This window comes from Salmo salar, chromosome 13 (assembly GCF_965601325.2).
Source record: "Salmo salar chromosome 13, fSalSal1, whole genome shotgun sequence".
Taxonomy (NCBI): domain Eukaryota; kingdom Metazoa; phylum Chordata; class Actinopteri; order Salmoniformes; family Salmonidae; genus Salmo; species Salmo salar.
In genome coordinates this window covers 32,580,765-32,593,879 of record NC_138303.1, presented here as the reverse complement: position 1 = coordinate 32,593,879, position 13,115 = coordinate 32,580,765, and the positions used below count along the sequence as shown (strand labels likewise).

At 42.2% G+C, this 13,115-nt stretch overlaps 1 protein-coding gene across 4 annotated transcripts in view; it reads left to right on the top strand.

Annotated features, from left to right (window-relative positions):
* Positions 1 to 13,115, top strand: part of cfap74 (cilia and flagella associated protein 74) — a 49,854-nt gene that overhangs the window by 21,075 nt on the left and 15,664 nt on the right. For all 4 annotated transcript variants that reach the window (XM_014135416.3, XM_014135417.3, XM_014135415.3 and 1 more), the window contains exons 21-22: positions 842 to 963; positions 8,910 to 9,038. In XM_014135416.3, coding sequence (XP_013990891.2) covers positions 842 to 963; positions 8,910 to 9,038 — 251 coding nt within the window. The remainder of the gene's footprint in view (positions 1 to 841; positions 964 to 8,909; positions 9,039 to 13,115) is intronic.

The window sequence follows — 13,115 nt, the reverse complement described above, 5'->3', positions numbered from 1 at the left end:
TCCTCACCGTTCTCATGATCATTGCAACTCCACGAGGTAAGATCTTGCATGGAGCCCCAGGCCGAGGGATATTGACAGTTCTTTTGTGTTTCTTCCATTTGCGAATAATCGCACCAACTGTTGTCACCTTCTCACCAAGCATCTTGGCAATGGTCTTGTAGCCCATTCCAGCCTTGTGTAGGTCTACAATCTTGTCCCTGACATCCTTGGAGAGCTCTTTGGTCTTGGCCATGGTGGAGAGTTTGGAATCTGATTGATTGATTGCTTCTTGTGGACAGGTGTCTTTTTTACAGGTAACAAACTGCGGTTAGGAGCACTCCCTTTAATTAAGAGTGTGCTCCTAATCTCAGCTCGTTACCTGTATAAAAGACACCTGGGAGCCAGAAATCTTTCTGATTGAGAGGGGGTCAAATACTTATTTCCCTCATTAAAATGCAAATCAATTTATAACATTTCTGACATGCGTTTTTCTGGATATTTTTGCTGTTATTCTGTCTCTCACTGTTCAAATAAACCTACCATTAAAATTATAGACTGATCCTTTCTTTGTCAGTGGGCAAACGTACAAAATCAGCAGGGGATCACCAACCCCTGAGGTGCCTTATTGCTATTTTAATCTGGAAGCCAACGTAATTAAAGCTGTAAAAATATAAGTTTTGTCATACCCATGGTATATGGTCTGATATATCACGACTTTCAGCCAATCACCATTCAGGGCTCGAACCACCCAGTTTATAATAATATATAATGTGTGAAGGCTAATGAGATGAATGTCCTTCTGGCTTATCCCGGAAACATCCAGGCACTAGTTTTGATTTACGGGTGCCTTGTCTATTCACAGATATCCATTGGGGTCCGAGGGATGGCTGTGTGCGTGCCCGTGTGGGTGGCCCAGCCAAGCATTGTCCTGAAGATCTGCATGTTCGATCGCCTCTATCAAGACAATATCGTGGTCCAAAGCAGGCGAGTCCGTCAATTGAGTTGAGAAGGTCATTAATTTACATTATGTACAGTAGACCTTGGCCTGGGTCGGAGTCTGATCTAGTGGACGTGCTGCCAACTGGGTTACAAATCCCACCTCTGCCCTTCCTCTCTGTCTCCCTCCATACCTGTATCCCCCTCTAGAAGACAACACATTCTTAAAAAACGAATGCAGTGTAATAGCACTTTTCTTGCTGTTTATACTTGACACATTTATATAACTTGTTTCTAGCTGCTGTTGCACATTCTGAGTGCTAGTCTAACACCGTCCCATTCAGCATGTGCTAAATTCTGTTTTTACAGAAAAACTGCTCACGAAAATCCCTTGCAATCACATGGACAGCTTACTCAAGCTTTTCTGAGATATAACTCAGCAAATGGGGACAATTTAGAATATACAGTTCATAATATTTAATAACGTGACCAAAAGCAGGGAAATGTATTAGGCTTCACTTACACCCACCTAACCCTGGGACTACTGTATCGGATGGGGTCCAAGGACCCCGGATAAGGTGCCATTTAAGATCTCAATCCCCTCTTTAGGTGGAATTGAGCAATAGCAAATCCTTTTTGATTATGAATGTTATACATTATGCCGAGGAGTTAAGAAAGCACTGCAGGACATAACGTTTATAAGGCATGTCTCTCCACACGTACGTCTTTGTGTCACACGTCACAGTGCGAGGAGGGATTTGTGGCAGCTGCCATCTGGAAGCTGGAGCGCACAAATGCATGTTACAATGACCGCAACAGTGACGCCGAGAACGCCAGCTTTTTAAACCCCCCCCCAAAAGTCCCCAAAAATAGACACCAACTAGCATCATACAATATGTTACGTTTGCTCTTTTACCAATGGTATAAAATAATATACTCTGGTGTACATAGAACTGCTTTATAGTTATGGTTGTGTAAAGCAGTTGACATATTTTGGGGGAACAGCGAGAGCAACACCAACCAGCATCACACAAAATGTCAACTTGGCTTTTGAGTCAATGATTTATCCACTTTTAGCATATTTCAGGTGACTGCAAGTTTCATCGCAAACACCAAATCAAATCGAAGCCATACATTTAAACCCATTTCCACTGACACCTGCTGGGGAGTCAAAGAAGATGACAAAGCAGACGACAATCTGCTTTTCCTAAAACCACCTCCTGCCCTCTTTCTTCCCTCACTTATTTATAACAATACCTCCTGTACGCACAACCATCCTCCTCTCACCCCGAGGAATGAGGCTGAGTTGATTAATGTATTTTGTTTCTGACGCAGCTCCTCTTCCTACAGAAACAATAGTTGTTCTCTCCATCGCCTCGCTTTTGAATGAAAGATTCCTAAAAATAGAGCATAAAGGAATGAGTGCCTAGGCATTTCTCCAGTGGCCCTCTCCTGAGTTGGTTAATTTAGGGTTTATCTTTTGATGTTGCCAGGAGAGGGGAGACATCACTGTAGTGCTGGTAGTGGTGGGGTAATTACTCAGACTCCCTGTGAGGTGTTGAGTATCCCATCAGGCCTTGGGCCACGTGGGTTTTCACCAAGTGTGCCATCTGGACGTGCAGGGGATGGAAAGTGGCACTGCTACAGTATAGCCATGGGCACCTTGACTAGTGACGTATGTTAGTAGAGGCCTTAGCCTTAACAAGTCATGAATGTTAAGAATTATTATTGTTATGGGCTAGCCTTGTCCCAGGCTATATGTTTGGCATGACAAGGAGTGGCATAATGGCACAAACAGACTGATACCCAGTCTATCCATGAGCAACTCTAGCACTAAACCACAGTTTCTAAACCCAGAGGCGCAACATCGCAAGACTTCCAGGAACACTTGCGAAACAGACCAAGCAGACCAGGCTGCGGTTTGGGGTTTGAGAAGTCAATGAAAATGTCTTCCTTAGTTGTTAATTTGATCAAAATCTAAAGGCACGACATAGATTCGAGCCAATGTCTTAAGTAGTTGAAAATGCAATTACTCAAACCTCGTGAAAGTGACAAACTGAGATGTTTTCATTTTTGTCAAAAACTACTTTATATCAAAGGAGCGGTTTAATTTGATGGCCTGCACATGCACAATTCGGCGCGAGACGACATTTAGATCAATAACTTGTTCTGTGAATGTGCTTAGCTAGCCAACGCCTACAGGTGTGATCAGAGATTCCTATTGGAGAAGCAGTTTTAGCCCATCTTCTAACTGTACTGTCTTTGACTAAACCTTCCCCACTCATGGGCACTAGCATGCAATTGGTGTGAGCGCGCTAGTCAATCAGCTTTACCTAAACCAGATGACAGTGTAAGGAAGTCCATCAGCTCCACAGCTATAAGCCTCCTGGATATATGGGGCTTAGGACTTTAACTAGTATAACTGAAAGCATTAAACCTCCACCAGCCATGGGCCTTATCACTAAACCCTATCTGGTCGAGCGTATTAGAATCTAATACCCGTGTAATACCCTTTTGATAATCATTAGATCACGCTCTTATCCAGTCATGAACGATGGGTGTCAGTTCAAAACCATAACCGGTGGAAAGCATTGGCACTGCAGGAGAACATATAATCATGACGTATGACTCATAGAATGAACGTTAGAGAGCTACAATGTTAGTTCTATGGAGAGTCTTTCGTCATGATTAGAGAACATACAGTAAGTAACCAGTGATCTTTTTACCCAGAGTCATAGTCCTGAACAAAAATATAAATGCAACATGTAAAGTGTTGCTCCCATGTTTCATGAGCTGAAATGAAATATCCCAGAATTCTTCCATACGCACAAAAGCATATTTCTCTCAAATTGTGTGCTCAAATTTGTTTACATCCCTGTTAGTGAAAATGTTTCCTTTTGCCAGGATAATCCATCCACCTGACAGGTGTGGCATATCAAGAAGTTGATTAAACAGCATGATCATTACACAGGTGCACCTTGTGCTAGGGACTATAAAAGGCCACTCTAAAATGTGCAGTTTTGGGACATCTGTGGCATTGTGTGACACGTTTTGAGGGAGCTTGCAATTGGCATGCAGGAATGTTCACCAGAACTGTTGCCAGAGAATTGAATGTTCATTTCTATAACATAAGCCGCCTTCAACATTGTTTTAGAGAATTTGGCAGTACGTCCAACTGGCCTCACACGTGTATGCATGCCAGCCCAGGACCTCCACATCTGGCTTCTTAACCTGCAGGATCATCTTAAGACCAGCCACCCAGACAACTAATGAAGTTGAGGAAAATTTCTGTCTGTAATAAAGCCCTTTTGTGGCCTGGCTCCCCAGTGGGTGCCCTCCCAGACCCACACATGGCTGCACCCCTGCCCAGTCATGTGAAATACATAGATTAGGGCCTAATTTATGTATTTCAATTGACTGATTTCCTTATACGAACTGTAACGCAGTTAAATCATTGAAGTTGTTGCATGTGCGTTTATATTTTTGTTCAGTATACAGTGCATTCGGAAAGTATTCAGACCCCTTCACTTTTTTCACATTTTCTTACGTTACAGCCTTATTCTAAAAGAGATATAGTTTTTTTCCCCTCATCAATCTACACATAATACCCCATAATGACAAATCAAAAACAGGTTTTTAGACAGTGAAAAATCACATTTACTTAAGTATTCAGACCCTTTACTCAGTACTTTGTTGAAGCACCTTTGGCAACGATTACAACCTCGAGTCTTCTTGGATATGAAACTACGAGCTTGGCACACCTGAATTTGGGGAGCTTCTCCCATTCTTCGCTGAAGATCCTCTTAAGCTCTGTCAGGTTGGATGGTGAGGGTCACTGCACAGCTATTTTCAGGTCTCTTTAGAGATGTTTGATCGGGTTCAAGTCCGGGCTCTTGCTGGGCACTCAAGGATATTCAGAGACTTGTGCCAAAGCCACTCCTGCGAGGTCCTGAGTGCTCTGGAGCAGGTTTCCATCAAGATCTCTCTGTACTTTGCTCCGTTCATCTTTCCCTCGATCCTGACTAGTCTCCCAGTCCCTGTCACTGAAAAACATCCCCACAGCATGATGCTGCCACCACCATGCTTCACCGTAGGGATGATATTGGCCAGGTGATGAGCGATGCCTGGTTTCCTCCAGATGTGACGTTTGGCTTCCAGAGAATCTTGTTTCTCATGGTCTGAGAGTCCTTTAGGTGCCTTTTGGAAAACTCCAAGCGGGCTGTCATGCGCTTTTTACTGAGGAGTGGCTTCCATCTGGCCATTCCACCATAAAGGCCTGATTGGTGGAGTGCTGCAGAGATGGTTGTCCTTCTGGAAGGTTCTCCCATCTCCACAGAGGAACTCTAGAGCTCTGTCAGAGTGACCATTGGGTTCTTGGTCACCTCCCTGACCAAGGCCCTTCTCCCTCGATTGCTTAGTTTGTCTGGGCGGCCAGCTCTAGTCAGTGTCTTGGTGGTTCCAAACTTCTTCCATTTAAGAATGATGGAGGCCACTGTGTTCTTGGGGACCTTCAATACTGCAGAAATTCTTTGGTACCCTTCCCCAGATCTGTGCCTCGACACAATCCTGTCTCGGAGCTCCACGGACAATTTCTTCGACTTCATGGCTTTGTTTTTGCTGTGACTGTCAACTGTGGGATCTTATATAAACAGATGTGTGCCTTTTCAAATCATGTCCAATCAATTGAATTTATCACAGGTGGACTCCAATGAAGTTGTAGAAACATCTCAAGGATGGTCAATGGAAACAGGATGCACCAGCGCTCAATTTTGAGTCTCATAGCAAAGGGTCTGAATACTTACGTTTTTTTTGCCAAATTTGCCAAAAAATCTAAAAACCTGTTTTCGCTTTGTCATTATGGGGTATTGTGTGTCGATTGATGAGGAAAACAATTAATTTAATAAATAATAATAAACAAAATGTGGAAAAAGTGAAGGGGTCTGAACACTTTCCGGATGCACTGTACATGCAGTGCCTTCAGAAAGTATTTATTCCACATGTTGTTGTGTTAGAGCCTGAATTCAATATATATTTTTTTCTCACCCATCTACACACAATAGCCCATAATGACAAAGTGATTTTAGAAATTGTTGCAAATGTATTGCAACAATTTCAGAAATATCTCATTTACATAAGTACTCACACCCCTGAGTCAATACTTTGTAGAAACACCTTTGACAGTGATTACAGCTGTGATTCTTTCTGGGTAAGTCTCTAAGAACTTTGCATACCTGGATTGTACAATATTTGAACATTATTCTTTTTTAATTTTTCAAGCTCTGTCAAGTCGGTTGTTGATCATTGCTAGACAGCCATTTAAGTCTTGCCATAGATTTTCAAGCCGATTTCAGTCAAAACTGTAACTAGGCCACTCAGGAACATTCAGTGTCGTGTTGTTAAGCAACTCCAGTGTATATTTGGCCTTGTGTTTTAGGTTATTGTCCTGCTGTAAAGTGAATTTGTCTCCCAGTGTTTGTTGGAAAGCAGACTGAACCAGGTTTTCCTTTAGGATTTTTCCTCTGCTTAGCTCTATTCTGTTTATTTTTATCCAAAAAAAAACTCCTTAGTCCATGCCGATGACAAGCATACCCATAACATGATGCAGCCACCACCATGCTTCAAATATTAGAGTGGTACTCAGTTATGTGTTGTTTTGGATTTACCCCAAACATAACACTTTGTATTCAGGACATCTTTGCCAAATTTCTTTGCAGTTTTACTTGAATGCCTTTTTGCAAACAGGATGCATGTTTTGGAATATTTTTATTCTGTACAGGCTTCCTTCTTTTCACTCTGTCATTTAGGTTAGTATTGTAGATTAACTCCAATGTTGTTTGATCCATCCTCAGTTTTCTCCTATCACAGCCATTAAACTCTGTAACTGTTTTAAAGTCACCATTGGCCTCATGGTGAAATCCATGAGCGGTTTCCTTCCTCTCCAGCAACTGAGTTAGGAATGACACCTCTATCTTTGTAGTGACTGGATGTATTAATACACCACCCAAAGTGTAATTAATAACTTAACCATGCACAAGGGCATATTCAATGTCTGCTTTTTTTGTTCCACCAATAGGTGCCCTTCTTTGCAAGGCATTGGAAAACCTCCCTGGTCTTTGTGGTTAAATCTGTGTTTGAAATTCACTGCTCGACTGAGGGAGCTTACAGATTGATAATTGTATGTGTGGGGTACAGTTAAATCATGTTAAACACTATTATTGCACACAGAGTGAGTCCATGCAATTTATTATGTGACTTGTTAAGCACATGTATACTCCTGAACTTATTTAGGCATGCCATAAAGGGGTTGAATACTTATTGACTCAAGACTTTTTTGATTTTGAATTAATTTGTAAAACAATTCAAAAAACATAATTCCACTTTAACATTATGGGGTATTGTATGTAGGCCACTGAACAAAACATCTAAATGTAATACATTTTAAATTCAGGCTGTAACACAACAAAATGCGGAAAAAGTAAAGGGGTGTGAATACTTTCTGTAGGATCATTTTATTGTCCCTAAACAAAATCAATAGGGGAGCTTTTTGAGCTGCGTGTCTTCACTGTTCTTTCATGCACAATGACACACATGGCTTCTCTGCTGCCTATCAGCTAATCCTCTATCTTGTGGATTTATATTGAACATTTGTGTAAATTTGAAATATTTGTGTTGGTAAGAAAATAACACGTGGAAAAAGTCAAGGGATGTGAATACTTTCTGAAGGCGCTGTTGAGATCTCTTCATATGTCTCTGCTTTTACCTGCAAAATGAGGAGTTCACTAGACTGCTCTATCCAATTAATATCCAACAAATGGCCTTAATTGATTATATGTCTCTGAATTCCTGGGGCAGCAGTTTAAAAAGGTTGTCGTTTTGCTCAGGTAAAGACGGCCACTCCTGAATGTCCTTGCCTCCGGGAGAAGAGCCATCTGTTTGACCCCCTATTCAAAGTAGATCACTTCATTTAGGCATCGGAAAAAGGAATGAACGCACCCATTCGGCACCTCTATCGAATCAATTTCTTTGGGGGTTCAACACTTCCACCATTCAGTGGTCTCACTTCTGTATACTGGACGTGATGGAAAAAACTGACTGCACAGCGCTTCCACCGAGCGTGAGTCATTGAGTGTAGCTGTTGAGAGGGGAGCTCGTGTTGAGAGGGGAGCTCGTGGTGTGTGTGTGTGTGTGTGTGTGTGGGTCTGAATACTTGTGTAAATAAGGTATCTGTTTTTTATATTTGCTAACATGCCTAAAAACCTGTTTTAGCTTTGTCATTATGGGGTATTGTGTGTAGATTGAGGAAATTGTTTTATTTAATCCATTTTAGAATAAGGCTGTAATGTAACAAAATGTGGAAAAAGTCAAGGGATCTGAATACTCTCCGAATGCACTGTATATACCTATAGACAACAATACATATGGAGGAACTTGGTGGAGTTTAGTGTGTGTGTGTGTGTGTGTGTGTGTGTGTGTGTCGTTGGCCGTGCGTGGAGAATTCCCTGGGTAGTGATCCATTTATATCACCACAGCTACAGAGGGAGGCTTCTCACCACCGACACAACCATCTGTTGGATGCCCCTGAAATTGGGTCACCTAAATTATCGGCTGGGAGACGAGGACATGAGTACATTGCAGCAGTACCTACCAGACCATTTGTGTTCATGTCCCTCACACACTCACGATCCCCTCTCCGACTTCCTCGTCAAATATCTACATTGTAACAAGGGGACATCCTGGGAGTCTGTTGTGTAAAGTACACTCACCTTTAAAATTTGCTTCGTGAGGGTCCTCTTAATTTAGTATCGACGCATGTAAAATGTATGCAACAAATCACAAACTGATGGATGCCGTCTTGCGCAGTAGCTTGGTGAAACCTGTTGTGTCATAGACATAACACCGCCCTAACTTACTAAATAGGCTCTCCTTTGAGTTAGCAGCCCTAACTAACTAGTACAGGGCCTAACCAAACAGCGCTGTTGTCTGTTGTATTGCAGAGCGAGCACAGCTCTTCAGCTGACATTCAAGGTGTGTCCGGAGCTGAGGAACCACATGGAGATCCTGCCTAAGACCGGCTACATCCAGGCCAGGTCCAGCTTCAACGCTAAGCTTAAGTTCCTGCCCAGGTAACCACACAGATACTAACACCAGAGTCATATTCATTAGTACACACAGTAGCAAAATCTAGCAAAATGCTTTGCAACGAAAAACAGAAACAAGCATTTCTTACTGGACAATTTCAGGTCGTCCCTCCCTGTTTGTCTGTTTTCTTCTGTTTGGTGCCTAGGTAATACAATGATAATGGATTTAGATCATGGGTAATTGATTGTCATACACCATGCTGAAAGTGTTATACATATATAAAATCTTCCCATACAGTATGTTCAGAATGCTTTACTCTAAATTCATGGTGTGAATATTTCAGACCAGATTCAATTTAACCTGCCTTATCTTTGTTTTACTGCCCGTTCATCTCTTATTCTGAAACTGGAGGCAGTTTACCTGGTCATTTTAAGTGGTGGACCGGTTTCTTTAAGTAATGGAATTGAACTTCAGTTTAATGGAAACACTAATGACAAAAAAATCTTGCTACTGCCAGCAGTTACAATTATGAAACATGTCCTCCATCATCTTCACCAATTAAACAGCGCACTGCGAAGTGCAAATTGCTCCCAACACAGAAATGGAGTGCCGTGAAGGCTTCTGGTAATGTTTTTTAATGACTTTGAAGGACATGGTAATTTCTGGAAGGATGGGTGGGCTATTTTTAAGATGGTGAGGCTGAGTTGAGCTGCAGTTTGAGCACCAGGGGAACAGGGAAGACGATCTTCAGATGAGAGGAGTAGAGAACGCTGCGGAGATGGGGCGAGAGTTCCCTCTCACGCCTACCTTGTTTTTTTGGCATATTCATAGCTAAGAAGATTTTAGGTCTACTGATGGCAGTGGAAGATGAGGGAGGTTTTACATGACAAAAGTTAATGGCATATCGGATGGCTCGACTCCGGAGGGCTGGAGGGGAAGTGGGAAATGACAATAATCTGCCTTAGTGAATCAGAGAGAGGTTTAAAACCAGGATTAAGGGGAGAGAGCATTACTGCTGCCATGCTGTGGCGGGAGGCATGCCCCTCCTCTCCTTCTGTCTCTCAACATCTCTCTCTTATCACTCACTCTCCCCCCTATTTTCTCTGTTTCTCTCTCTCTCACTTTCTCTCTCTCTCTGTCCTTATCCCTCCATCCACCCATCCAGCAGTAGAAGACCTGCTTGCGTATCCAGTACAGTGCTTAGTTACATAACGGTCTGGGCCGACGCACAAAGCCCCATTCTGAGGTCTCTTGGAGAACACTGTAATCCTTAACATGCTCTAAGCTGCTAAAGAGAGCCTCAGCAGACAGGAAGTCCAGCCGGATACAAAAAGTTTGGAAAATATCACATGATCTCTGGTGTTAACAAAAACATACCTTCTGTCAAGCACATACACTAGCTAGGCTGTCACGACTAGCACAGCAACGGTCTGCAACTGGTGGGTGGGGGTTGTATGATGCATCAGCTCCAATTTTGATTCGCGGTAGTATTTCTAGATTCTATGTGTCTGTGTGTGTGTGTTTCTTTTGTTTTAAGCCGTTCGTGACTATGCGACATCTAAACTGGCAGCTCTGGTACTGCTAGATCCATGGCAGTAAGTTCCGTGTGAGAAGATTCCGTAGGTTAACCTCACCACACACAAAGGCAGGAAGGCAGGCAGGGCTGTTTCATCTTACTGCTAGCTAGATAAGTCATTTGTTATATATTCTTCAGACGGCCGTTTATTTCTGCCTCTTCTCCAATAGATTCTGACTGTGAGTGTAAATGTAGTGTACACTCCTGAACCACAGATGGATCACCCTCAGGCTACAGAGGGTTCGGAATCCTCCACAGTCCTAGAACTTTCTCTTTCTCGCTTTCTGTCTGTCTCGTTCTCTCTCTATTTCTTTGTCTCTCTCTCTATCATCTCTCTTTGTCTTTACAGTACATATCCAGGCCATAATATACATAGCAGTAGATAATCTCTTATAGCAGTTCATTGTGGGGATAAATAGCCATTTTTTTTTATAGTATTAGGGCAGATATTGATTACTTCATCCAGTTTTTTATATACTCAATATAATACGATCGGTTTTGCCTTTTAGCTAGATAATGAATATTATCATATTAACAGGGGGGACCTGATCCTAGATCAGCACAACTACTGTGAGGAGCTTTGTGAATACGGGCCATGGTCAGCGGACTTGATTGAACAGGGACCTGTTCTGGATCATAAATGGTTTAGGTGTAATCTGTGGGATATGTTGCCCAGCTCTTCCGGTCAACTAGTCAGCTCAGGCTGGTAAAAGGGAGATTACTCTTGATTTACCCAGATTGACTCAGATTACAATTAACAGAGCTGCTGCCTTCACCAAGCAGTGTGTCATTTACTGGTCTACATCACTAACGCACATAAATGTTACTGTACGTGAGTTACAGGGAAGGAAAAATATATATTTTCAATCATATTTTTTTGGGGGGGGGTGTGAGTTGTCAAGGGTGTTTTTCCTCCTTTTCCCAAATGTGATGATGAGAAATTCCCTAATCTTCTTTAATCAGTTTTGTAATCCTTGTTCATAATCACTGTTTTAATGTGAAAGTGAAAGCCAAGCAGGAGCCCATATAGAATAGGGATATATTTTTTAAAACATACTCTGCTGCCTTTTCTCACATAGCCTAAAGTTTAAACCACTGAATAGCACGAACGTTGTCCCAAAGTTAGACAATATTCCGCTGACAGAGACTGATGGATCTCTGACTCCCTCTCTCTCGCTCACACTCTCACTCTCTGTCAGTCTGCTGAGCCTTCCACTGTCAGGATTATAGGTGGTCCACAGATTATTGCGTTTTAGACTTTCCAAGTTTTAAGCAGTGACACAAAATGACTCCAACAGGATCTTTCTGCCACTTGTGTTGTGACTCAGGCAGATGCCGATGAAATGTTTGCTGAAATGCCACCTTGATCTTTGACTGCTTATGTGAGGATAATATAATGAATGTCATTGCTTTATACACAAGCATTGCTTTCTAAGCACCACAGGTACAACTATTCAGTTTAGATCTACAGGTAACTGCCAAAATAAAGGAAACACTTGAGTAAATGAGGGATACAAAGTATATTGAAAGCAGGTGCTTCCACACAGATGTGGTTCCTTAGTTAATTAAGCAATTAACATCCCATCATGCTTAGGGTCATGTATAAAAATCCCAGTTGCCCATTATTTTGGCTACTATGGCTAGAAGAAGAGATCAGTGACTTTGAAAGAGGGGTCTCAAAGGAGTATATGGGTTTTAAGGGTGTGTGTGTGTGTGTGTGTGTGTGTGTGTGTGTGTGTGTGTGTGTGTGTGTGTGTGTGTGTGTGTGTGCACCAGATCTCAACCCAATTGAACACTTATGGGAGATTCTGGAGTGGCGCCTGAGACAGCGTTTTCCACCACCATCAACAAAACACCAAATGATGGAATGTTTTGTGGAAGAATGGTGTCACATCCCTCCGAGTTCCAGACACTTGTAGAATTTATGCCGAGGTGCATTGAAGCTGTCCTGGTGGCTCGCGGTGGCCCAACGCGCTATTAAGACACTTTATGTTGGTGTTTCCTTTATTTTAGAAGTTACCTTTAAGTTCTCTTATAATTCATTACCTTGTTGAAGACTGTACATGTGCATAGTGTTATTTGGGTAAGATTTGGAGGAGAGAAATAGTGGATAAACTGGTTGCCGAGTGCAGCATGAGGTAAAATTGCGGGATGCCAAACACTTGAAAACCTCATCCAACCGCACATTTCCCCTCAGCAGCATATGGGTCTGGCGACATCCCGCCAGGCTTTTTCACTCTACCCTGCCAAGCTAGTTCAAGAGTGACTCTCCAGCAGAGATTCTATTAGCAAAGAACACAAGGGCTTCCTAACAACTCCCAATAATAATTCCCCCTTCTGTTATTGTGGGATTGAGATACAATTGAGACATGTTTGCTTTTCTGTTTTGTTGTAAATGTCATACAGTACAGATGAAGGATCTTAATTTGATCGCCCTTTTGTTGCAGGAAATGTCTTGCACAGCAGGAAATGCAAAGGTGTAGTGTATTCAAGGTTTAAAAAGTCTTCTAAAGTTTGTAATTTCCACTTTAAAATGTCAGACTTG